This window comes from Gopherus evgoodei, chromosome 14 (genome assembly GCF_007399415.2).
Source record: "Gopherus evgoodei ecotype Sinaloan lineage chromosome 14, rGopEvg1_v1.p, whole genome shotgun sequence".
Taxonomy (NCBI): Eukaryota; Metazoa; Chordata; order Testudines; family Testudinidae; genus Gopherus; species Gopherus evgoodei.
In genome coordinates this window covers 9,165,611-9,191,831 of record NC_044335.1, presented here as the reverse complement: position 1 = coordinate 9,191,831, position 26,221 = coordinate 9,165,611, and the positions used below count along the sequence as shown (strand labels likewise).

Genomic DNA, 26,221 nt, shown 5'->3' with positions numbered 1-26,221 from the left:
TGCTGACATCTAGTGGCCAAGTTGTTTAAGCACAGATGTGAATGTCTTAGAGACTGCTAAACTGGAATTAGTTTGCAAAATGGACACCATTAAATTAGGCTTGAATAAAGAGTGGGAGTGGATGGGTCATTACACAAAGTAAAACTGTTTCCCCATGTTTATTTCCCCCCCATGCTGTTCCTCACAACTTCTTGTCAACTGCTCCAAATTGACCATTTTGATCACCACTACAAAAAGTTTTTTTCTCTCCTGCTGGTAATAACTCACTTTAACTGATCACTCTCTTTAGAGTGTGTATGGTAACACCCATTGGTTCATGTTCTCTCTGTGTGTGTGTGTGTGTGTGTGTATATATATAATCTTCCCACTGTATTTTCCATTGCATGCATCCAATGAAGTGGGTTTTAGCCCACAAAAGCTTATGCTCAAATAAATTTGTTAGTCTCTAAGGTGCCACAAGTACTCTTGCTCTTTTTGAGGATACAGACTAACACGGCTGCGACTCTGAAACCAGAAAAACTGGTACTTGTCTCCGAATAAAGTTAATAGAGGAAATTTAAAGTGACTGGTAACTCCTTGGCGCTAACATTAACCATGTTATGAGTGACCATACGGCTCTGTTACAGTTTTCTGGAGGAAACCGTGTATTTATATTGTGAGACTTGTGAGATAAAGGAGCATATGTTAAAAATCCAGAACTGAATTTGACAGAGGGGAGCTCATGTAAAATTGCATTCAGGTAAATTCTGGGTATTTAAAGTCTCAGCATGTATCAGATCCAGAAGGGATAAAAGCTACTAAGACAATTATCCCTAGAATCAGGTTAAATGGATCAGAAAATTCTACTCTTCCCCTAAGCAGGAATGATTTGTACCGTCATTTCTCTAATTTCAATCATTGGAGAAAGAGTTTTGCAAGGGCAAAAAGGGCCCTTTATACAGTACCAAGTAGGACTGTGCATAATTCAAACCTGAGGATATTTTATAGTGATATTACCTCATGATTCTCTAGTAAATGTGATCTTTAATACTGTATCCTCCTGGGTATAGTAAAGATCCCATTACTGGTGGGTACAAAAATGCCATCTGATCTTTACCTTTGGCTGCCACAAGTAAAATCATCAATCCGATAATTCTCATTAAACCTGAAGTGAACTGCTTTGCTCCCCCTACCAACTCTGAAATGTATTCTTATGCCTCCCTTGTGCTTTAAACAAAAAAAAGTTCCACTAAATCCACAGCTTTTTTAAGGGTAAGAAAGCATACCATGCCTTTTAAAAGATAGTTCTGCACTAAAATATAATCAAAAACAAAATAGGCTGAACAATTGAAATGGTGGTTTGCTCTTGGAAAGTTGCCAGTTGAGAGGAAATCAAGGATGATATTCAGCGCAGAAACATACAAAAGCACACCCTATAGTGTTCCTAAATTACCTGTCATTCAAACTGGGTGGTTTTAGACTTAATAGTTTCTGGCTATAAATGTAGCCCAGGAGGATGCTGCAACATGCTGGTGTTACAGCTCATGTGTTCAGCAGCAGGAATTAATGTTACTATGTAAAATTTAACAACTGGAAAGGAGGAGAAAATCAACCACAGTGGTGGTCAAAAATCAGGCAAATTGTCTGCTTGTAAGACGGATTTTACTATAAATATATATCAGATGAAGTTTTAGACCCAAATGACAGATTTATGCATGTCAGAGTTACATACCAAGGCCCCAAAAGGTTATATTATATTATGATCAAAAAAGTTTTTGGTTAAAGAGCATCAAAAAAAAAGTCACAGCTGCACCGTCATAAAAGCTTTGTGCTAAATGTGGAATGAAAGAGTAGTAGTAAAGTCAGGCAAGAGCGGTTTAAAACTATAAAGTGGAAATGGTATGATAAAACCCAGAAACGATTGGTTTCTAAGTTAATACCAGACCAAAGTATTTACCATATCCCTTAATATATCACCTGGAAGATAAAGGCGAGGGTCTGTAGAATGATGAGAAAAAAAGAATCTTGCCTTCTCTTGTAAAGGGCTCTGAAGCCATATGGGAGAGGGATTTGCCATCTCCAGGAGGAACGAACTCTTTAACTAGCATATTCGTAATTGTTGGGGACAGCCAACCCTACCTGCTTCTCTTGTATCTTATCTCGCATTGTGGCAGCAGAAAGCAGCTGGCAGTGGGTGTGCATCATGTTGGATTCTTCTGCGTTTAGAACAGCTGGATCTACACTGAAACAATATGGCACCTAGTGCAACTATTGATCATCTTAGATAGAATTGACCCAAGGCATTACTGGGTAACTAAGTTTTTAGTGCTCTGAAGCTGTGCAGTACCATGAGCTGCTGAAAACTCTTCTGACCAAGGGATGGATATTTGCAACCCATTCTTTTTTTTTCAGTGTTTTTCGTGTGAATTTAGTGCTTGTGGAAGGTTAACAGAATTAGAGATTAAAGTTTTCTGTCTGCAAAAGATGTAAGGGAACAGCACTGGCTGTTGTAACATTCTCCATGTTGCCTGAACAATGTGCATCACCCAGTCCTGGATGGTTCTCTGCTATGGATCAGAGGGTTTTTTTTAATCTTCTTGCTCAGTCAGTCTTTGCCCCTTCTGCTTGGAGTGCCAACAAAAGTAGCAATTAGACCCAATTCTAGTAGTGGTTTTTGTGATATGGATAGCTGTCTATTGGGAGCCATTGGTTAGATCTTCAGCTGGAATACATTGTCTTAACTTCACTGAAATCAACTGAACAAGACTGAAAAGGTGCAGTAGGGAGTTTTACCAGGACAATTGACACGAAGACAGTTGCAGTAAACTGAGATATTGCAATCAATATACAGTATAAGCTCAGTTATCCAAACTTCCTGTTATCTATAACAAGGTCATATTCCCTGAGATATTTTAATTATATGGAAAATTCCCTATAATATCCCAGACCTTTATTATCCCCACTTATCCAGTATCCTTCATGATCAGAAACGTTAGAATTGTAGCACATTTCCGCAGAACCTTAACTATGCCTCTGGCCAGACTCTCCTCTCAGATACAGGAGGTGCATTGAATCATGTCACAGAAATTAGCATTGATTCTGGGAGTGATACATTGATGAGTGCTGTGTTTCTGAATTGGGATTTGGGAGCACAATGTTGGCTAGTCCCAGGTGATCCTTATGTATGTAAGTCACTGAAATGGTTGGATTTTTTAAGACAACACTATTTGCCCACTGAAAAACTGGATTTAATTACAATGCAGTGTATAACTACATACTGGACAATGTGCCTTTCTGCCGTTCTACTCATGACACAGTTAATAGCCATCCAAGGGTTTCCACTTTAAGTAAGTAAATGCTTAATCAGAGAGGAGGAGAAGTAAAGGGAGTTCCATGCCCATACTTCATTCACATGAAGTCTATTTTTATCATATTCAATCAGGAACAATCAGGCACAAAGTGGCGATGCAGATGAATTTGCATGATCAGACTTCTGTGACTTAAATGTTAATTAAAAGTTATTTTAAATTTGCCTACTGTGCAGAACTTGTTTTTATAGTAGCCCATGGAAGGGAAATATTATTTAGCAAGGCTGAAGTGCTCGTGATTAGCAGAGCTGTGGATTCTTGGGAAAACTTGCCTTGCAATCAAGATGTCCTTTAGGAGGAAAAAATAGAGAAAGAGAGAAACTGGGCTATTCGAGTTCTCTAAGCTCCTGAGTCTTAGGAGGTCTTATTTAAAGCTACTTTAAAATGTACCCTTTGGCACTGCTTTAAGAAGCTGCTATTCCAGTGCTGAATCCAAAGCAGAAAGGAGCATATTAGAAGGGGATGCCTCTGGAACCATTTTCCTGTCAGTGCTCGCTCTCTGATCATAGCCCTGATTATAATTTGAGGGGGCTGCCCACACACCAAATCAGCCTATCTCCTGCACAGGTGTGCAGAAAAGAAAAGGGAATGGACACAAAGAACTTCTCCCACTTTGCATGCCCAGCTTAGGCACCGTTCACAGTGGGAATCCTTGTACTCGGGGAACACAAAGACTGTTATAAGGGCTTATCTACACAAGCAAGTTATTCTGGAATAAGGTAGGATGTGAATTCAAAGCAGAAAGAACTGTTCTGGAATAACACCAACGAGCCCTCAGGTAAGTACAATGAACACGTCTATCCTCTGCAAAAGAGGCAGGACAGAGAACAGGCCCAATCCCACTCTGCTTTGAGCAGAAGAGTTGGCTAGCTGGAGAAGGGAATGCATACATATTCATTACCGGTGCACTGAAACATCTCATTGGAAAAAAGCAGTCTCTGGCAGTTCTGCCAAATTGACTGGATGATTTTTCACATGGATATTTAATTAATGGCTTCAGATTGGAATCATATCAGGCTGCTAAATAATATTATATTAGGAACCTGTTTTTCACACTTGGCTGAAGCAATCAGATCAATCAAATGTCAAGTATGACTGATGGCAAAAAGAGACATCTGAATCAAACAGGCAGCCATGTGGTCTGTTAAGGCAGAGAACGGTGAATCAGCAGACCCACCTTTTGTTTTTGCCTCTGCTACTGACTCGCTGTGTGACCTTGGTCTAGTCCATTAATATGGGTGCCTGAGTTCCCCATTTGTAAAATAGGGATAATGACACTTACCTAACTCTGAAGTGATGGTTCAGGACACTGACTGGTGCGTCTCATGCTAAAGAGCAGTCTGCCCCAGACTGGGATGGTAGAAAACAGTTGTGTCCATACTTGGAAAAGATTTAGGTCCTAGATGTTCAGAACAACGTGCCTTATTTGCTAGTGCTTATACCATGACTGCATGTGCAATTGTGGTGCAGCCCTCTATGTGGCCATTTCCATATGCATTTACCATGATTGCATGTCAACTACTCAGAAAATGTAGGACTAAATTTGGGGATCGATTTTAAAATAATAAATATTAATAATTTATATCACCGAAGTGGCACCACCACAACTTAGAAACAGTTATCATAAGAGACAAAAATGAAGACAGAGGTGAACAGCACAGATCAAAACTGGCAAGGAAAAAGACTTTCTGTCATCATGAAGAAATCTACATTATTGCACTGATTTATAGATAAAAGCTAACAAGGGAGTTCTGTAAGTTTCTGCCAATGAGATTTATTATTAAAAATCAATTGCGTTTTCATGGAAAATCCCAGCTGATTATAGTCTTCAACTCATTTTTCACTCAAAATGAAGTTGGAACAAAGTACACTGTAAAGTGTATGCAGTCACGGAGCTGTCCTCTTATAACCTGTATTCAAGTGAACCCAGTATGCCCAGGTGGTTAGGCTACTACCGGAATATATTCTTAATCTCTTGCGCATTTCAATTAAATATACAAACAATGAAGTCTAGAAACTGCAAATCAGGTTAGTTCTTCTGACTAAGAATTCAGTGCTTTTAAAGGGAAATGGTCTTTCTGCCCTTAATTATATTCCAGGTGCCCCTGAAAACCTTTGTCATAAATAATTAATTAGAGCAAGGCTGTTGGTCCAGAAGTAACAGCAGCAAAAGGCGAGAATGGACTCTTATCTGACATACAGCCTCGCCTGGGCAACTTTGGACTAATGCCAATAGGATATCTTTATTGTCCTTTAAATCCGGGTCTGCACAATAGCTTTCATATTGGCACGCTGGCTTTTGGGGGGACAGTTAGAGATGGACCCTATCAGGGTTCCCTCCCCACTCTGAACTCTGGGGTGCAGATGTGGGGACCCACATGAAAGACCCCCTAAATTTATTTCTACCAGGTTAGGTTAAAAACTTCCCAAAGCACAAATTCCTTTCCTTGTCCTTGGACGGTATTTCTGCCACCACCAAGTGATTTAAACAGACATTCAGGGGAGCCACTTGGAGCCCTATCTCCCCCAAAATATCCCCCCAAGCCCCTTCGCTCCCTTTCCTGGGGGGGCTTGAGAATAATATACCAACTGATGGGTTAGCAAAGTGAGCACATACCAAATGCCTGGTTTTTAAGACACTGAAAATCAATCAGGTTCTTAAAAGAATAATTTTATATATATAAAAAAGTAAAAGAATCACACCTGCAAAATCAGGATGGAAGATAACTTTACAGGGTAAATAAAAAGATTTAAAACATAGAGGATTCCCCTCTAGGCTCAACTTCAAAGTTACAAAAACAGGAATAACCCTCCCTCTTATCATAGGGCAAATTCCCAAGCTAAAACAAAAGGTAATCTAACACATTTCCTTGCTATTACTTACAGTTTCAGTAATTTTTAGATATATCAATTCGGGATCTTTTTAGGAGCTGGGTTACCTGTTTGGTCTCTCTCTTTGTCCCAAGAGGGAACAAACAAAACCTTTCTCCCCCTCCCCCAAATTTGAAAGTATCTTCTTTCCTCATTGGTCCTTCTGGTCAGGTGGCAAATAGGTTAATTGAATGGATTAACCCCTTAGAGAAAAATGATTCTGTACCTCTGGCCAGGAGCGATTTATGTTACTGCATACATAAAGATTGTTACCCTTCCCTTTATATTTGTGACAGACCCAAACCAAAACCCCAGGTCTGACCACCAAAACTTTGGAAATCTGAAGCATACACTGATCTGACCTGCACTGATGTTCCCACCTTCTTGTAGAATGAACAACACTCCATAAATCAACACAAATTTTGGAACTTGGGTTCACTTCCTCTGACACCTTTAGGAAAGCATTTAGTTTGTCCAGGCAAGGCCTCACCCACCTCAGACTGTGGTTACTGAGCATAGGGTTCATGGGCAGAAACCCGGAGTAATGCAGGGGCCTGGGTTCCCCTACTGGCCACTGGGAAAGTGGCACAGATTTGAAAATGGAGCAGCAGACTGCCAGAGACTGCAGATAGACAGTTTGTCCATGAGATTTTGATAACCCAGAAAGGAAGGAATATAGAGACCTGGCCAGAGGACTGAGTCACAAAGAGGAATCACCCCAAGTTAAGAGAGAAAGAGACCAAGGGGTTGAGCAGCTGAAGAAGGGGGTGTCAGACTGGGGCAGCGCTAATCTCCAGATGTAGCCACAAGGTGATGCCACAGCTGTGAGTGCCTCCAAACTAATTAAAGTGATATAAGTGTAATGATCCCATTATACACGCACGCAAACATGTGGTCTCCCTGATATATTTTCCTTACAAATAAAAGCCTTTAATTGAAATCTAAATTCAGTGCCTTTTGGCCTGGTTATTTGTTTTCAGTATATTCATTGCCCAATTATTCCTAAATTAGGTATCCAAGGTATTAAAAACTGGCTGCCATTTTGCTCCAGGAGCACTGATTCCTCACCGCTATATTGAGCTTAGGTTACTAAAAGACAGTTCAAGGCTCTATTTAACCTGATTCTGCCCTGTATCAAATTAGAATCAGATAGTCTGTTCCCTGTAAATGGGCCAGTCACCCGGCAAAACCATCAAATGTAATCTTGAGATTGGGCAGGGGGGTGAGATAATTTTATTTCTTTTCATTTATACCTGCTCTGTGGTTAAAAGAAGAATTAAAATGAGGTCATTAAACTTTCCTTGGAGACAAACCCCAGACCTCAGTGGTAATATGATTAATCAAATGTAAAAGTGAAGCTACCCTCAATGAATATAACTCATTTTTATAAAATATCTAATTACTGTAACGTAGTCTGCTGGAGAAAAGAAAAGGGGAAAGAAATTAATTGCAATAACAATTCAGGAAGATAAAGTTTTTCTGAATTAGGTCTATGCAAGAAGCTAAATTGAGTTGATTAAGTAATTTTGGTTTCAGGAACATCCTTGATGGAAGTTGTTAATAATGAATTTTTCAGACCTTGGAGTTGTAAATTGCCAAAGACTATTTAAAATATGGAAATAACAAATTTCATTACAGATTTCAATTCCCTGTTGCACCCCTTCTCCCCCACCCCCCAAAAAAGGCAGTAAAAATGCTTGCTTGATCACTCTTAAATTGGACCCAGGTATTTCTTGGTTTAAAATCAAGAATAATGCAACTATCTCTTTCTACTCTAGAAAGCACAGTTTCGGCCAATTAGAGTTACAATGCCAGACAAGAGGTAGAGCCCATGGCACTATTCATTCCCTGCTTCACAACACATAGGTAGTCGAAATCCAAAAATTATAACATAACCTCAGTGAATGGATACATCATAAGTAGGTGCTCAGCTGTAGTTTACAATACTAAGAGCTTTTCTGCCCTCTCAGTGCCTGTATCTAATTCCCATTAATGGGAATGAACTGCATGCACGTACCCTAGTAACACACAATAATCTGTTGGGGATGTTTGATATTCTAGCATGATGGTTTTTGTTGGCTTGTGCAGCATTTTCAACATTATCAACTTGCTCACTAAAGCTGTATATTGAAGTGATCGTACACATTCTGTATAGTATAGTATCACCACATCAGCGCTCACATTATCTTGTCATAGACCATTTGTCATGAGCTATTTCATTTGCAACATCTGGCTGTGCTACATCTCCTACTGTGATAGCTCATTTAATAGTGTCACATCACAATTTTCCTTCTCCATTTAATATATATATGGGGTCTGGAGTAAGAAACCATAAAACCATACCCTTGTAATATGCATTATGTAATAATGTGGATGAAATGTCCAGAGTGTAAAAAAAGATGCCAGTGCCAAAGTGCAATGAGATGTAACATTACCAGTTGTTGCCGACAGAATGTCCACAATTAAATTAAATGATCGCCACCCTACCTACATTGAGCGGTAAGTCTTGCGGCAGAACACCAGTGTTCTCCATCCAACTGATGTGTATCAGCTAGACACCACTACCACAGCCTGTGGTGCACAGCCGGCTCCAGGCACCAGCATCCCAAGCAGATGCTTGGGCGGCAATCTGCAAGGGGCGGCAGTCCCTGTGTTTTTGCCCCCAAGCAGTGCGCGAATTGCCACTGAGGATGGTGGGAGCAGTCCGTGTGCCTTTAGGGTGGCACGTGCGTTTCCATGGTAGCGGCGATTCGGTGGCAGCTTCCATGTTCAGCTGTCCGCAGCAGCGCAGCTTCTGTCTTCAGCAGCCACGGAACGCACGAGCTGCCCTAACAGCACACCGCCTGCCCCCGCCTTCCACAGCGGCAATTCGGCACGCTGCTTGGGGCGGCGAAAACAGTAGAGCCGGCCCTGCTGTGGTGCATTCTTTCTATCAAAAAATAGCTTTTGAGAAAGTTTCATTGGAGGAATAAAGCCAATATTTCCTGCTGGGTCTCAGAACTCCAAATCATGGGGATTTGAAAATAGGTATTTAGACCCCATTCAGCAAAGCATTTATTCACATGCTTACCTTCAGGTATGTGTTTAAATCACATTAACTTCATTGGAATTTAAGCATGTTTTAACAGTACTTTGCTGAATGTGCTGGAGTTACTTATATGCTTAAAGTTAAGCATGTGCTTACATGTTTTGGGTGTAAATTGGTATGGCTCCTCTAAAGCATTAGAGGGAAGTCAGTTTACACCCGCTGAGGATCTGGACATGCAAAATACATAGGTACATTCAGCTGTACATTCAATTATCCATTTTGCACATGCACACTTATATTTTGTGTATGTGTAACTTAGACACCTGTTTTTAGAACCTTGACCCAAAGTGTTGGCATGGCCTGGAAATTTGGGTCACAAATTAGGATTCTTAAAATCTTAATTTCTTGAAGGCCATATTATATTATTCTTCAGTAAATTTTGGACAACATTTTCAGCTGGTCTCTGATTTTGTGCACCCAGTGTATTGTGTGCAAATGAGGATTGCAAAACTGGACACATTTTGAGAACACAAAATAGTTGGGCCCTTAAATGCTCAGGTTGCTTGTGCAAAAAGTTTGTTTGCACACCAAAGAGATGCACAGGTTTTGTGCATAAGTCCAACTGTATGTGTTAAGTTAGGCTCACCAGATCAAAAGACAGGTGTGAAACTTGCTCAATATATGCTACAACATTGATAGTTCATTAGACCTTCCATGAAAGGATGAGTTCGCTATTGACCTGAATACAAATGCCTTTGAATGTTAGCAGGCTTCGTCAGAGAATGATTTTCAAATGGGGTCAACAGCTCAGATCTTAATTCAATACCCCCTTGTACTTCCAACTGTCATAGGTGTTTAAATATTGCTTTGCAGTTTAACCACAGAGCAGTTGAGATTTCAGATGTTTTCTTTCCAAACTGTCTCATTTGATCAGTTTCAGGAGGACATTATCAGCCTAATTTTCCTAGTCAAAAATGCCATGTAGCCCTCACCTGGACCTTTTTTTAAATCTACCTTCAGCATCAATTCATAATTAGGAATTTTGGAAAACGACTGTATCTCTTGTGGTTTTATGATGCGTTGCTTTATATCCTTTATATTCCACCATGCCTGGCTCTTTTGCTTTGTAAATCAGGGCACCACACCAAAATGTGCTGTAGCATTATAGGCCTAGATTTGACACAACTGACAGAACAGATTCAAGGCAAATACTCATTTATAATAGATTATTTTAGTAATTCTGATTTGAGTCTGAGAAATCTGGATGCATATAGTAAATCCATAGTCTTAAAGGGCTAAAAATGAATCTTCTCTTTCTGAAATATGCTCACTTCTTTGGCTGGGCTTTTTTTTTTTACAAAAAAAAAAATTCTTCAACATCCTGTTGACCTAGTATTAAAACCTAGCTGGCCTAAAAACAGTTGCTTCCCAGGGATGCCATTATAAGAGGATATATAGTCAGAATTCTGTTAAGCACATCTCAGTTATAAAATCTTCAGTGACATACTTAAATAAAATAACTTAGCAAAGGATTTAGTAGTGCTGTGACTTTTCTTTTATCAAATATTTCTAACTGTCCAGGATGCCTTAACATTTCCCAATTGCAGTGAAAAGGGTCAGAACACAGAGTACGGGAAGAATTAGAAATGGAGAGGCCTTTCAAAAGGTTTCACGTGACTTTTTTAAGTACGCTAGAACTTTTCAAACTGTTCAGCCTTATGCAATAATAAAGTAATCTAACTGCAAAAGAGAAAGTACCATTCTCCTGGCACCAAGCATCAGATACAGATATGCACACACACACACCCTGACACAACACCTCACAGCCTTCCTCTCTTCTCTTTCTTCCCCATCTCTTCCAATGTATCTGTGTCTCTCTCTCTCTTTCTCAGAAAAGACCCAGTCCTCATCCTCCTTTTCTTTCTAGTCCTCTTTCTCTCTCTCTCTCTTGTTCTCATTCCAAGGTCCATTCATTATTTGCCATTTATTTGATCTATTTATTTATTCTTTACTACTTCACATTACTCTAAGCAGCCAGGCCTTCATGTTTACTATTGTTTTACCCCTTATATTAGCCACTCCATCAAAACATTGATGACTTTTCCTTACGTTCACTTTATGTTTGCATTTTGCAGCTGGGCCTACATTTTTTTTCTACTGCGTGTTGGTACACGAAATTTTTTGTAGCAACAAGCAAATAGTGTTTAAGTCCCTTTAACGGCAATAGGACCTAAGGATGTGCTTTACTTTTAGCTTGTGTTTAAGTGTCTTGAACAGTGATACTTCACTAAATTGCGAGCTCTATCACTAAATAGCAGATTTTATGGATTTTCCAGTCTAGTATTGCTGTAAGTTCCAGTCTTAAAAAAAAAAATCCCGTATGTGAATTCTGAAACTAATCTAGGAACAGAGTTTTCCATTGCAGTATGGAATATGGTTGAGAAGAAATCACCATGCAGACTGATTGAGCCTTGCTACAGAGGAAACTTGTTATAAATCTCAATAGTAGGATTATGGTGTAGATGAAAAATTCAGTTCCAGTACTCTTAAATGTCTTCCTTTCCCAAATAGCTGCCTTCAGATCCCAAAGGTAAATGAACAGTTTCTATATGCCTTAAAATCTGGAAAAAAAATAAATTAAAAACTAATTATGAGAGGTAGGCAGTTAATAAGAAAATCCTAAACTAGATTTATCAGCTTAAGGCCCTTCTTTATGAAACTTTATTAAACTTGCATGAATTAAAACAGCATGTTCTATACAAATTTCACCAAGAAGTACTGAGTCAGATCTATGGGGTGCATTTCAGTGGCTTGTGGTTTGAACTGTATCATGGAATCTTTGTCTGTCATAGTGGGTTTATAGTCTAAATTGGGGTGGGGGGAGGTTTTGTAAAATCTGAGCAAATGAAGCATATTGATTTGCCACTTTAAGATATAGGGAAGAAGAATAAGGTTGGGGCTTGTTAATTATGCATTCCAACAAATCAGTAGATTTCATCAGGTTTAAAATTGATTTAAGGTGGTTAAAGGAGGATTTTCATGTTAGACTTGTGTAAAAAGAAAGTTTGCATACAAATGACCAAAGCCCCAATTCAGGAAATTATTTTACCATTTGCTTAACTTTAAGCACAAGAATAGTCCTATTGACTTCAATGGGATAGCTTACATGCCTAAAGTTAAGCATGTGCTTAAGTGCCTTCCTGAATTTGGGGGCCAGGTTCTGATCTCAGTTACACCAAAGCAAAAGTTATTCAACTGCGTAACTAGAATGGGAATCTGGCCCCAAAACATTCCTCTTTGATCATTTCTTTCACCATGGTCCTGAGCACATGGGAAGCCAAGTCTCAGGAAAGTAAGTGCTTTATATAAATAGTAATGGCAGAATCTGGACCTAATGCTGTATTTTGAAGAGCTTTGCTTACACAATCTGTTGCAAGGTGAAAGTTACATTAGCACTGCTCCTGAGTCCAGGAGGATAAGATCCTGCAGCCACTACAGACAGAACTTTACAACCAGTTGTTACAGGGCTGGGTTATAACCCAGGGCTGTTTTTAATTCTGTTGATTTTTTTTTCTGGGGATGTAAAACCATTTCGGTTTCTCTTCTTTGAAATCAATGCATTGTGAAACTCTGAGGAGGAAATTGCTGACTGAAGTGTTGCTGAGCCAGCTGATCTGCAGCATTGGTTTACAGTGTTTAATGCAATTCATTTCCAGGCTTCATATCGTGTCTTTTGCGTCTCAAGATGGCTATCAGAGAGCTATAAGGCAATGCATTTGTGGTGATGGAGAGACTAACCTGGACCTGAATGTGTTTGTAAAATATGTGCTTTAATTCATGATATTCTCAGGAGGCAGCTCTGGTCTAGGCAGCTGAGCACAGGACCTGAGTTCCAATCCTGACGCAACCACTACCGTCCTGTGTGACCTCAGGCAAGTCACAGCCTCTCTGTGCTTCAGTTCAGTGCAGGCTCTAGTGTTTGCCTACCGTTGTAAAGAAGTGCTATATCAATGCAAAGAGTTACTGCTATTTTGCTTTATTAGCAGAATTAAGCTTTGTAGGTTTCTGTAGCCAGTTCCTGCAGTTTTAGCATCTTTGCCCTTATTTAAAAGGTAGCATTATTAATTAAACCTGACAAATAGTCATCAGAAATGCACCCGTTTTTTTTTCATGCCATTTGTTCCTCAGGCAAAAAACAAAGGTGGGTTAGACGAGAAAGCAAATGGATTGTTCAATAGTTTCTCATCTAAACTTGAAAATAGAAGTCTCTGTTATCAGATCAGAATTTTAACATACACTGTTTCCATTGGATCTTGAGATAAGATCTTTTACTGTTGAGTACAACCGTTGTTAAAGGTCATTGCTGCAACAGCTACATCATTTAGACTGGATGAGATCCCATTTTGGATAAATTCACAATTTTTCTTCCTAACAAAGTGATAGTATCAGGATTTGAACGTACAGGAGTGCCAGGTTACAGATTAAAGGCTTTTGTGTTCTAGAAGCCACGCTCTGCCAGACTTCGTGAGTTTCAGTGAGACATGAAAGTCCCCAAAGTCAAGTAGGTTGATTAAAGTAGTACTTTATAGCCTTTTAAATGCAGATAACATACAACTTTCCTGCATGGGGTTAATGTAGAAATTTCTTTCTACAAGTCTGTGCACCTTTCCAAGGACATAATTTTAATCTCTTTTTAAACCTTTAATACGAACATTGTTAGAAGCTCGTTTGTGTTGTAAAGCATTTTTATTAAATGTATATGTGAGCTTCATTTCATATGATATATTTATCCAGAAATGGTTATCTTGCAGCAAAGCAGTGTCTGTGTCATCATTTTCATAACATCTTTTCATACTGTAAAAAGAATGTAACATCTTAAGGATGAAAAAAATAACTTTTGTTATGAGAAATGCAAAGCTTTTAAAAAAAAAAAAAAGCCTTCCACCATTCTGTCCTCTTGTCTGTGAATCCTTGACGACTACTCTGGGAGTCATTGATGCAAGGTTAAAGCTGGATCCAAGCTTGGCCTTCTTGAATGTAAGAGTCTGAGATTAAAGAAGTTCCATTTCTAGTGTTCAGAGCAAGGAGAATAGGATGTGCCATTCCCAAGTGCACATTTTCTTCTTTCCAAGTTCTTCGTTTGAACTTATGATTCCTTATCCAAAGAGCAAACCATGTTGTTTCAGTTAAATGTAGTTGTTACTTGAGATTAAGGAAAGCAACACTGGCAAAGAACAACAGTGAAGTCAACAGCTCTCAGCAAGTCTGAGATCAAAATGGTTGCTGCCTCTGCACACAGTCAAGGAGTGGGTCTTAGAAACTGAAGGGTGCTGTACTCGGAAAACAAAGTCATCCCACAGTCCTAGTTGCATCAGACAGGGTCAGGGAATGGACCTGAACAGCTGGAAGACATGCTTAGCCTATTGGTGCTAGGCATATTGACATACTAGTGGAATCCTGCCAGCAAGCCCACTGAGTGAAAGAAATAGAAAAGATGCCCTAAACATCTGTAAGTAAATAAATGAACCAATCTCTGACTAGTTTGCTTTTTCCCTAGGCTTTTTTTTCCTCTTTAAATTCTGTCACTCACTGTTCTCTTTATAAGCCCTAAATCAAGACACATTTGTAAATAAACAGGATGGTAGCATGCATACATAACACTGTTAATAGACCTTAGAACCTCACTCACAGGTTTCAGAGCTTTTCAGTCAGATAGGCATTTTAATAGCACCAAATGGTGAAGATAAAGCTAGCACTTCCAGATCAGCCTTTAATAGTTGGTGAGCTACCAAATCCATGTTCCTGAACATCATTAAAACAAGGCTGACTCCTGCAGATCATTAAAGAACGTGTGGAGAGCAAATTTATCCAGCCCAAGTAATTCATTTCATAATGGGATATGTGACAGCTGGGCCAATGGAGCAAAACTACAAGTTGGCAAGAATGGTATTGGACTTTTGCAGATTATGCATTGGAAGGTATTTGCCACATGGCATATAACTAGTCTGATGTGTCATATGTACCCATGAAATGAATACTGAATTGATCCAAGTGAATACACACAGAAGTGTAGTGCAGTGTGTGTTTGCGCGAGAGAGACTATAAGAATGAACACTTAAAGGAAAGGATGTTTGCTTATTGGTCACGTGATGATAGGGTAGACAGGAGGTATTCAGTGGACCACTCTGCAGGAGAAGGGCTGTGGAGATAGGGAACAGAATCAGTGTTAGAAAGAGAACATATGCCACTGAGAAGTCCTTTAATAAAATCTGATTAACATTTTAAAATTGCAAGATCTGCCCAGTTTACACAAAAAAATATGATTTGCATTATTTACATGACTTGATCATCTTACTCAAAATTTGGAGATTTAGGGCCAGATTCTGATTCTGGCTGCACCAGTATAAATTTAGAGTAACAATTCTGAAACCATTTTGAGAGTTGCTCCAGATTTACACTGGCGCAGAAATTGAGATTCCAGTCTGCATAGAGACCAGATTAGATAGGATAACTTGTGAACCTAGTGCAGTCATCCATGCAGCAAATTATATTGACAATTAAAGGTCAGAGAACTGATGGCAAGGCTTAAGAAAACAGCAATTAGGCTGCTAGGAAGAGAAGCAAAATTACTGGTAGTAGAAATAGAGAGAAAAAAATAGAGGATTATTGATCTAACTATCCAGTTGTCAGATAAAGAGTACAATCTGGAGTTGTTTTACTTCTCTGGGCTTTTCTGAGATGTAGAAGACGTATTTAATCCTAACAGTAAAAATGCAGGCGTATAAACATGGCATAGGAGCAGTCAATTACTATGGCATTTGCTTGTTTCAATGCTGAAGCTGGGCAAAGAACTCTCAGTTAATGATGTATAGGATAATCTAACCCTTTTTCCTTTATACAAATTGCCAGCAAACTGCAATTTTTATCAATTTATTTAATATTCAAAATTCTTTGCTAAAAATTTTGTGGAAACAAATTTCAACTTCTGGAGTGATCATAAACTGTTCCCTACGAGCGTTCCTGTGGGTATTAGGTATGCGTGATTCGATATTCAGGGTGTATGGTTGCTCACTTACCTGGCAGGGCATTGTTTCTGTGTGGATAGCCTAACCCGTCTAAACTGCTTCTACCCACAACTAATCCTGTGTTGTAATTATGATTAGAGATCAGAAATTCACTTTTTTACTAATATTCGTATGAGCAAGTCTTTGTGATAGCAAACCTTCATGAAAGGCAAAGAGAAAGAGGGGCTAACATGGAAGAAATGAAATTTCCTGTAGCAGTCACCAAAATGAACCTGAATAATTTTTCTCTCTATTCAGCTATCTCACATCAGCAAACACTGGGGGTACATCTACACTACGGGATAATTCCGATTTTACATAAACCGGTTTTATAAAACAGATTGTGTAAAGTCGAGTGCACACGGCCACGCTAAGCACATTAATTCGGCGGTGTGCGTCCATGGTCCGAGGCTAGCGTCGATTTCCGGAGCGTTGCACTGTGGGTAGGTATTACGTAGCTATCCCATAGTTCCCGCAGTCTCTCTCCCCCGCCCCTTAGAATTCTGGGTTGAGAGCCCAGTGGCTGATGGGGCAAAAATCATTGTCGCGAGTGGTTCTGGGTAAATGTCATCAGTCATTCCTTCCTCCAGGAAAGCAACGGCAGACAATCATTTCACGGCCTTTTTCCCTGGGTTGCCCTGGCAGACACCATAGCACGGCAACTATGGAGCCCGTTCAGCTTTTTTTTTTTACAGTCACCGTATGTGTACTGGATGCTGTGGACAGAGGCGATACTCCAGTGCTACACAGCAGCATTCATTTGCTTTTACATGATAGCAGAGACGGTTCCCAGTCATTCTGTACCGTCTGCTGCCAGTGTAATTTGGCAATGAGATGATGGTTATCTGTCTTTCTGTGCTGTCTACTGCTATCATGGGTGCCCCTGGCTGAGATCGGCTGGGGCCACAAAAGCAAAACTGAGAATGACTCCCCGAGTCAATCCCTCCTCTATGGTTTCTAAAAATAGAGTCAGTCCTGCCTAGAATATGGGGCAAGTGTACTAGAGAACCAGTGAATCAGAGAACCAGAGAGCACAGCCACTCAGTGTCAGATCCCACAGAAATGATGAGCTACATGCCATTCATGGGGGGTGCCCCTGCAACAACCCCAACTGTTGCTTCCCTCCTCCCCCAACCTTCATGGGCTACTGTGGCAGTGTCCCCTCCATTTGTGTCATGAAGTTATAAAGAATGCAGGAATAACAAACAGTGACTTGTTAGTGAGATAAAATGAGGAGGAGGCAGCCTCCCAGTGCTATGACAGTCCAGGCAGGACATTAGGCAGTGCGGGGGAGAGGAGCCCAGCATGCCGCTGCTACGATAGTCCAGGCAGTGCAGAATCTTTTCTTTACACAGGAAAGGTAGGGGGCTGATGGAGCTCAGCCCCCAGTTGCTATGATGAGGATGGTTACCAGCCGTTCTGTCCCATCTACTGGGAATGACCAGGAATCATTCCTATTTTTACCCAGGCGCCCCTGAGGCCAGCCAGGGGTATTCAGCAGTTATCAAGCACGGGCTGATGATGATGACAGATAGCAATCATATTGTACAGTCTGCCACCGGGGAGGGGAGAAGAGCGGATACTGCTCATCACTGCTGCAGCATCACGTCTACCACCAGCATTCAGTAGACATAGGGTGACATTGAAAAAATCAAGAAACGATTTCTTTCCCTTTTCTTTCATGTGGTGGGGGAAGGGAGTAAATTGACAAGCTATACCCTGAACCACACTGGACAATGTGTTTGAACCTACAGGCATTGGGAGCTCAGCCAAGAATGCAAATACTTTTCGGAGACTGCTGGGGACTGTGGGATAGCTGGAGTCCTCAGTATCCCCTCCCTCCCTCCATGAGCGTCCATTTGAGTCTCCGGCTTCCCGTTACGCTTGTCACGCAGCACTGTATAGCCTGTAGATTTTTTTTTCAAACGCTTTGGCATTTCATCTTCTGTAACGGAGCTCTGATAGAACAGATTTGTTTCCTCATACAGGGATCAGATCCAGTATCTCCCGTACGGTCCATGCTGGAGCTCTTTTTGGATTTGGGACTGCATTGCCACCCGCGCTGATCAGAGCTCCACGCTGGGCAAACAGGAAATGAAAATCAAAATTTTGCAGGGCTTTTCCTGTTTACCTGGCCACTGCATCCGAGTTGATATTGCTGTCCAGAGTGGTCACAGTGGTGCACTGTGGGATACCACCCAGAGGCCAATACCATCGATTTGCGGCCACACTAACCCTAATCTGATATGGTAATACCGATTTTAGCGCTACTCCTCTCATCGGGGAGGAGTACAGAAACTGATTTAAAGAGCCCTTTATATCGATATAAAGGGCCTCGTAGTGTGGACGGGTACAGCGTTAAATCGGTTTAACACTGCTAAATCAGTTTAAACGCGTAGTGTAGACCAGGCCTGGGAGTGGCTGCAAGGAGCGGCTTGGTTTTATTCCACTGTGCTTCAGGGCTGCCCAGAGAATTCAGGGGCCTGCGGTCTTCAGCAGCGGAGTCCCCCCACCGCCAAATTGCCACCGAAGACATGACACTTCGGCGGCGGATCCCTGGGTGGAAGGACCCCCGCTGCGGGTCTTTGGGGCACTTCAGTGGCGGGGGGTCCTTCCACCCCGGAACTCGCTGCCAAAGACACGGAGCGGAAGAAGCTCTGGGGACCCGGACCCCACGAGAGTTTTCCGGGGCCCCCGGAGCTAGTGAAGGACCCCACTCCAGGGGCACCAAAAAACTCTCATGGGGGCACTTGTGGGGCCCAGGGCCTGGGGCAAATTGCCCCACTTGCCCCCCCTCTGGGCAGCCCTGCTGTGCTTGGCTCTACAGTTCAGACTAGACTTAGGAGATTCTGCAAAGTCATAAAGTCATTGTGTGAACTTATCATTCCCCAGCTTCTTTCCCTTTCCTCCTTTGAGTGATGCTTGTACATATGTGCTGTCAAGTACTGAGCAAGACAAAAATAAACTTCAGGGTTAAATGACTTCAGTATAATTTCATGCAGCCTGGAAATCAAAATGAATTATTACCTTTCCAGCACCATATGACTTCAGCCAGGCCAACTCTAGAGGCCAGTGCGAGAACCTTTCACAGTCATACCAATATGAAAACAAAAATGGAACCTACATAACTTCAGATGAATAGGGCAGGTTTAAGAAATCATGGTAAATTGGCAGTGCAATTATTTATCTCATAATGTCCATTCAGACTGAATAACAATCAATTGCAAAATAACTAGCGAGAGAGAGATTTAAAAAAGGACTAACATGAAAAGCTTCATAATGCAGCAATAGAAAATGAAGCAAAATAAATTACAGATGAATACAAGTAAATGTTACAATATTAGGATAAAGTGAAGATGTAGATGATGATGAAATATCTTAAGCAGTGAATATTTTAGATGATATATTATTCCTGTGTGATGCCTGCTCATAACTGACACGAGATTTCTCTCAGACGTGATGCTTGTTGAAGAGCCGGGTGAAGCTCTACAGTTTTGCACTGTAAGAGGCCACGTGCATCTTTTTCTTTTATTTCAGTTCATATGGGTTTGCACCTCTTGAATTTCAAGCATAAACAGTCTTAAAGTCAACCTCAGTCAAAACAGATGTGTTTCAACCTGGTTCCATGTTAAAATCGTAAATGAGTCCAGTGTCAATGAAAACTGTACGTGGGTTCATTTGAAAGGCTCCCAAACTTTAGCTTTCAACACACCTAAGCTGGGCATCAAGTTTGTCCTTACATCTAAAATGTAGGTGTGTTCCATGTGGTTTGAGGTTCTATAATGAAAGTTTTGAACAGCTGTTTCATAACAATCAACTCAGCTCAAAAATAGTCTTACCTCATCCTCATACCTGCAAACAGAGATGATGCAAACCCCAGAACAAGAAGCAGCAGGCACTTTTGGATTTCAGCAGTGGCCACTGGGAAAGAGGGCCTGTTTTGATTCCCACAAGCATCCTTCTGACTGAAATTTTGATTCCTCATTGAGAAATCTCCTTTTCTGTTTTGTTTGTAGTATAGTTCTTTCTGGTGGTGTTCTTCTGAAAAATGTATCAATTAGAACACTAGGAAAGGGGTGGGAGCAGTCTCCAATTACATGGATCCACTGTGAACACATTGGTGTTGCAGAGACTGTTCTCATGCACACTGTTGATTCACATTACATTAGAATGTCCTGTCTCTATTCTCATTTGGGCTGTAGTCCTTAGAGGGAGGCAACTGCTTGTGGAAACTAGCCTGGAAGAGGAGACTAAAGTTTTGTTGCTAAGAAAAACCAATTCCCTTCATAGGTTAAATAACAGGTTCTCTGTAACTTTCCCATCGTGGATAAGTCTGAGTTGCCTCATTTTGCCTAGAGTCATAAAATGACACTGATGAGTGCATTTAGGGCCTGATCTTGCAAGTGCTTTCAAGATGGATGAGCTCTGTTGACTCCCATGTGTGTCAGGTGGAGTCCGTGCAGAGCACACTGGATGATGGAGATCATGGGACAAGCTGGACTAGGGTGTCTGTTTTCCGAAAACATTTGTCTGCTAATTATTGTACTCCTTTTACCTGACATTATAAAAATCACACTCACGATAAAGCAGCAAGTATAGGGCAGGCACCACTGAGTTGTTTTTGTTGTTTATTCCAGCACTTCTCTCTGGACCCCTCACTATTTTACAGTGTTGGAGCAGAGATACTCCTCTCGCTGTTTGAAAATCCCTCGCACTCTTCGTTAAAGAAAACTTACTAGGCCTGAGGAAAGCACAGTAAAATATCGCACTGCTCATCATTCTCTGTTACTTCAGGAAAGGGAGGAAATCACGTAAAATATGTTTGAGCATCTCCAAACTCCCATCCGTCCAGTACCAGATGTCATTTAATTTCATTACTTAATTTTATTAAAGGCAAACAGAATCATGGGCATGTTACAGCACATACTTACATAAACAATGGAAGAGTGTCAGATAGATCAGAGAGCTGAGGCAATGGGTTACAATGAGTACTGAGCCACAGCTGATAAAAAATTGATGTAGACTTCAAAGTGTTAAGTATCTTTCAGGATTCATTCCTCACCTGGTGTAAGTTGATATAGCTCCATTGACTTCAGTGCACCTACTCTAATCTGGCTCTGTATGCATAATGCTGGTCTGGCCCTGTATGCATAATGACCAATTTCCACGGAAACCCCTGGATCTTGTAAAGGGTTGATTACTTCCTCAAATGCCGTCAACTCCCAATGACCTGAATGGACCAAATCCTGAAAGACACTTAGTACTTGCTGAGCATTGTGACTCTCACCCTTATGGAAAAGTCTCACAGAAAATGATAACCTTCCTGGAGGCTTCTTTTAAAACACGTCCTAGAGAATTATATCTGATGGATTGAAATAACCCTGAGAGAGAATATTGTTCCCTCTCAAAGTCTAAAGGCTTTTAGAGTTATTTCTATAAAATTCTATCGATTTCATCCCTATTAACTTCCATAGGATTTTTCCGTAAAGGACTGACTTCAGTGGATGGCACAAAGGCTCAGCCTCTTACAGGATGTAGCCCACTGGGAGTAAAGGATGTGCAGTATCTTGCAGGATTTGGTCCACTGTTATAGCAAAAAGTTCTATCAATGATTTGTTCTGAATGAGTTCATCCTACTTGCTCCCACGAAGAGTTAAATGAATAGCGGACCAAATTCTGAAGTCCACAGTTATTTCTTGTACAGTCTTTACGCAAGCAAACTCTTTCTAAAGGCAATGGGAGTTTAGCCTGAGTAAATAAAAGTTGGCCGAGGGCTTTAAGATTTGAGCGATAGGATAGATTAAATCTTTTAATTTCTCTTAATTCATGAGACTCACATGGGCTCAAGACAGGAATTGGCAGTGACCTGGGATATGTATATTACTCAATTTAACATGCTTAGTTCCCTTGGAATTACAGCAAATATGATACCTTGATCTTAACACAGTGCAGTCAACTGCCCAAGCAAACCAAAGAGCCATCAACTTATCATCACTGGCATGCAGTACAACATTAATCTAATTCAATGGGATATAACCATTAGGGATTTAGCAAGAGACGCTCCTGCCTAACTAATCTCCTCGAGTTCTTTTGAGCAGGTTTCAGACAAGACTGATAATAGAAGTGTGCAGATGACATGATCTAATGGATTTTTCAAAAGGCTTTTGATAAATTTCCATATATTCCCCTGCTAAAACTGAACGCTGCAGAGATTCCAAAATGGGCATGAGAATACATAAAGACTTGGCTACATAGTGGGAAACAAAGAGAAGTAGAGGAGCAATGATATAGTTTGGAACTAGAATTAATAAGTGGCACCCCACTGTTTTGCTTCACTACCTAATGGACGTAGGCAAAAATACCATCTGTATTTGCTAATGAAAACTTATTTAGGACAGGGGCATAAGTGAAAAGAAAGCAAAATGCCATTAAAGATATCACTAAAGGGCAAAACTACATTTAGATTGGCATATGGCAAATTAAAACTTTTTGCTGTCAGGTGTGAAATGTTATATATTGGTGGCAAGTATATATAAACAAAAATGTTGAATGGTGTCATACTAGAACAATATTACTTTAAAGGGAATCTTCAGCTGAATAACAAAATAATTAGTTGTTGTAATTAGCATACTTCTGCATAAATACATATAAAGGGCCAGATTTTCAAAAGTGTTCTGAGCCCACAGTTGGGGCCTGAGTTTCAATTTCAGAACTGGGGCCAGCAGCTCCATTGTTTGGCCAGTGTTTAATTTGCTGTATGCCCATCTAAGTGTTGATTCGCAATTGTTGTCAACAGAAGCTTCAGTCTGCTGGGCATCGTTTAGGTGTCTAAGAGCTTTTGGACCCAAAAGGAGGAAATACGAACTATCAAGGGTCCTTGACCAGATATATGATAAATCAAGTTTTTGAAAGCAGAAAATTGAGAGGAAGGCAGATAATGCATCAGAATATGCATAAACAGGATGTGGTTCATGAAAACGAATAATAGAATTAACCTATAGGAAAGGCTGATGCAAAAAATCACTAGAAAAATAGTAGGTAAAATCAAATCAAAAGCAGAAAGAAGAAAAATTAGATAAAATCAAGCTATAAGATTGTATCATTTGAAACCTGAGTACTGAAAATGTTTTACATCAGAGGTCGGCAGCCTTTCAGAAGTGGTGTGCCGAGTCTTCATTTATTCACTCTAATTTAAAGTTTCAGGTGCCAGTAATATATTTAACATTTTTAAAAGGTCTCTTTCTATAAGTCTATAATATATAACTAAACTATTGTTTTATGTAAAGTAAATAAGGTTTTTAAAATGTTTAAGAAGCTTCATTTAAAATTAAATTAAAATGCAGATTCGCCCGGACCGGTGGTCACAACCCGGGCAGTGTGAGTGCCGCTGAAAATCAGCTTGCGTGCTGCCTTTGGCACACGTGCCATAGGTTGCCTACCCCTGTTTTACATTAAAGGTACACAGTCAAATTTTTTAAAAAATCACTTTGATCTGACATTTTTCATCTCCTATTGTCACAATTAACAGCTCTGATTACTATAACTGAACACGATTACTAAGGGGGGGAAATCTCTTTTTTCCCCCCAATTTGCTTACTTTGCACATCTGACAACGTTTTGGCTGTTTCTCTTGGCTAGTTAGTCAGTTTCACGCATTTGTTTGTGTAGGTCTTTCAGACAGCGACAGGGTGGGGAAAAACGTTTAAAGAAAAGAACATGGAATTGTAAAGCCACAAGTGCCAACGGGACTCAGGGGCAGGTTTAGTAACTGAAAATACTTTTAACTTTTATTTTACTACAAGTACCGTCTCTCAACACTGAGGTCCAGTTCCTCAGCTGATGTAAATCAACATAGGATGCTATGCTAATTTAAGCCAGCTGGGGATTTAGCCCTGCAATCCTTAAGAACTCTTCATAACAGTTCCTGTCTTTTAACTACAGTATTCCGGGGAGGTTCCTGAGAACAGAGTGGAAGTTGTGGTTGCAAATTTGACTGTGATGGACCGGGACCAGCCTCACTCCCCTAACTGGAATGCCGTGTACCGCATCATCAGTGGAGATCCTTCAGGTCATTTCACCATTCGGACGGATCCAGTTACCAATGAAGGCATGGTAACTGTGGTGAAGGTAGGTGACTTCAGTGGGCGCCAAATCGAGTCAGTCTTTGTGACCCTCTAAATTATTACTCCCAGGAGGATTCCCAGAAGTCTGCCATTATTTCATGTCTTCTTTGCCTGGGAATGTCAGTGCTTGAACCTCCATCTGCTATCTCTCTCTGTAGCATGTGACATGCATACTGTACTACAAACCACTAATTTTTGGTTCACCACCCTCTCATTCTTTGACTGCACCACCATAAGCCCTCACAAACACTCACATGACCCAGTCTCTGAGCTGCACTTCAAGGTACTACTCCTGTTTATCTTACCATTTTCTGGCTCCAAACTATAGTGGAGATTGTACTCTGTAGCCTTGGCCAGTCTGACATATTCTAGGATTTGGAGCGCACCACACTGCATCGAGGGTTGGAGCATACCCATCTGCATGTGAGATGGGCAGCAGCACAAAACCTGGACACCTGATATCTTATGAAAGCAGGGAGGGAAGCAGGATTGTTTTCACAAGGAGGGATGAGGTTGCTGGTGGCAAAGAGGAACAGGGACAAAGTTGTCTGTAGCTGGTGCAGGGAAGGTTTTAGTTTAATAGAGTTGCCTGAAAAGTTTGGGAGCTATTGCTTTACTGATACCAAACCATCAATACACTTTGTGGGCCAGATATGCAGCTGGTGTAACTCAGAGCAGCTGCATTGACATCAATGGCTTTATTCACATTTATACCAGCTGAGGATCTGGCCCAAAGACTCCTTGAGAAACAGGTCCCTGGATATTCTTAACCTACAGCTTGTTGCTTTCAATATTGCTGCAGAAGTAGGAAGTGAACAATGTGGAGTTCAGAGCTCTGCCTCATCCACTGTCATCCAGTTTCTACAATCTCCTAAATGCTACAGCTTGGAACCTGGAACCTGAAGAGTTTTTGGAATAAGTATCAAATTTCATTTCCCTTCATCCCCTACCCCTCCAAAGAGCACGAGTTCAGTCTTCATTTGAGGGCTTGCTTCACATTCACTTGCATAAGACCAGCAACCCCAGGCAGGGCCGGCTTTAAGCCAATTCCACCAATTCCCCCGAATCAGGCCCCGCTCCTAAGAGGGCCCCACACCAGGTGAGAATCCCTTCCCTGGCTAGAGGCGCCTTTTTAATTTTTACTCACCTGGCGGTGCTTCGGGTTTCCAGCGGCACTTCGGCGGCGGGTCCTTCGCTTGCTCTGTGTCTTCGGTGGTACTTCGGCGGCGGATCCTTCAGTGCCACCAAAGACCTGGAGCGAGTGAAGGACCCGCCGCCGAAGACTCAGAGCACAGCCCGGTGAATACAAGCCCCACGTGTTTTTTTACAGGTGTTTTTTGTTGTTGTTTTGGTTTGGTTTTTTTTTTAGTCATCCCTGTCGGGGCCCCGTCGAAACTGTTCGAATTGGGCCCCGCACTTCCTAAAGCCAGCCCTGACCCCAGGGAGTGAATGCCTCTGCAGATATTAAATGCAGTCAGAACACAGCTACATTCATTCAACATTCAGTGAATCAGTTAGTAGATAAGATTCCTACGGATGTTCCCACTGATTCTCAAGAAAGTGAAAGAAGCATGAATAGGCTGCTGTGATCTGAAGGAACTTGCCCTACATGTGCCATGTGCTGCACCTGAAAAGATTTATTTATGTTGTCAAGAACAAAGCCTCTACCTTTTGAAAAGTGTGACCTTCTCTTAACAAAAAAGTTTTAATAAATACAGTGTAGCAGCAGCACTAAAGTGTAAAGAGCTGCACAATTAAAGAATGACTCTGTGGGTGAAAAAACACTCC

General features: G+C 40.9%; 1 protein-coding gene across 2 annotated transcripts in view; it reads left to right on the top strand.

Moving 5' to 3' along the window:
• Window positions 1-26,221, top strand: part of CDH4 (cadherin 4) — a 701,646-nt gene that overhangs the window by 629,682 nt on the left and 45,743 nt on the right. For both annotated transcript variants that reach the window (XM_030533430.1, XM_030533429.1), the window contains exon 9: window positions 24,252-24,437. In XM_030533430.1, coding sequence (XP_030389290.1) covers window positions 24,252-24,437 — 186 coding nt within the window. The remainder of the gene's footprint in view (window positions 1-24,251; window positions 24,438-26,221) is intronic.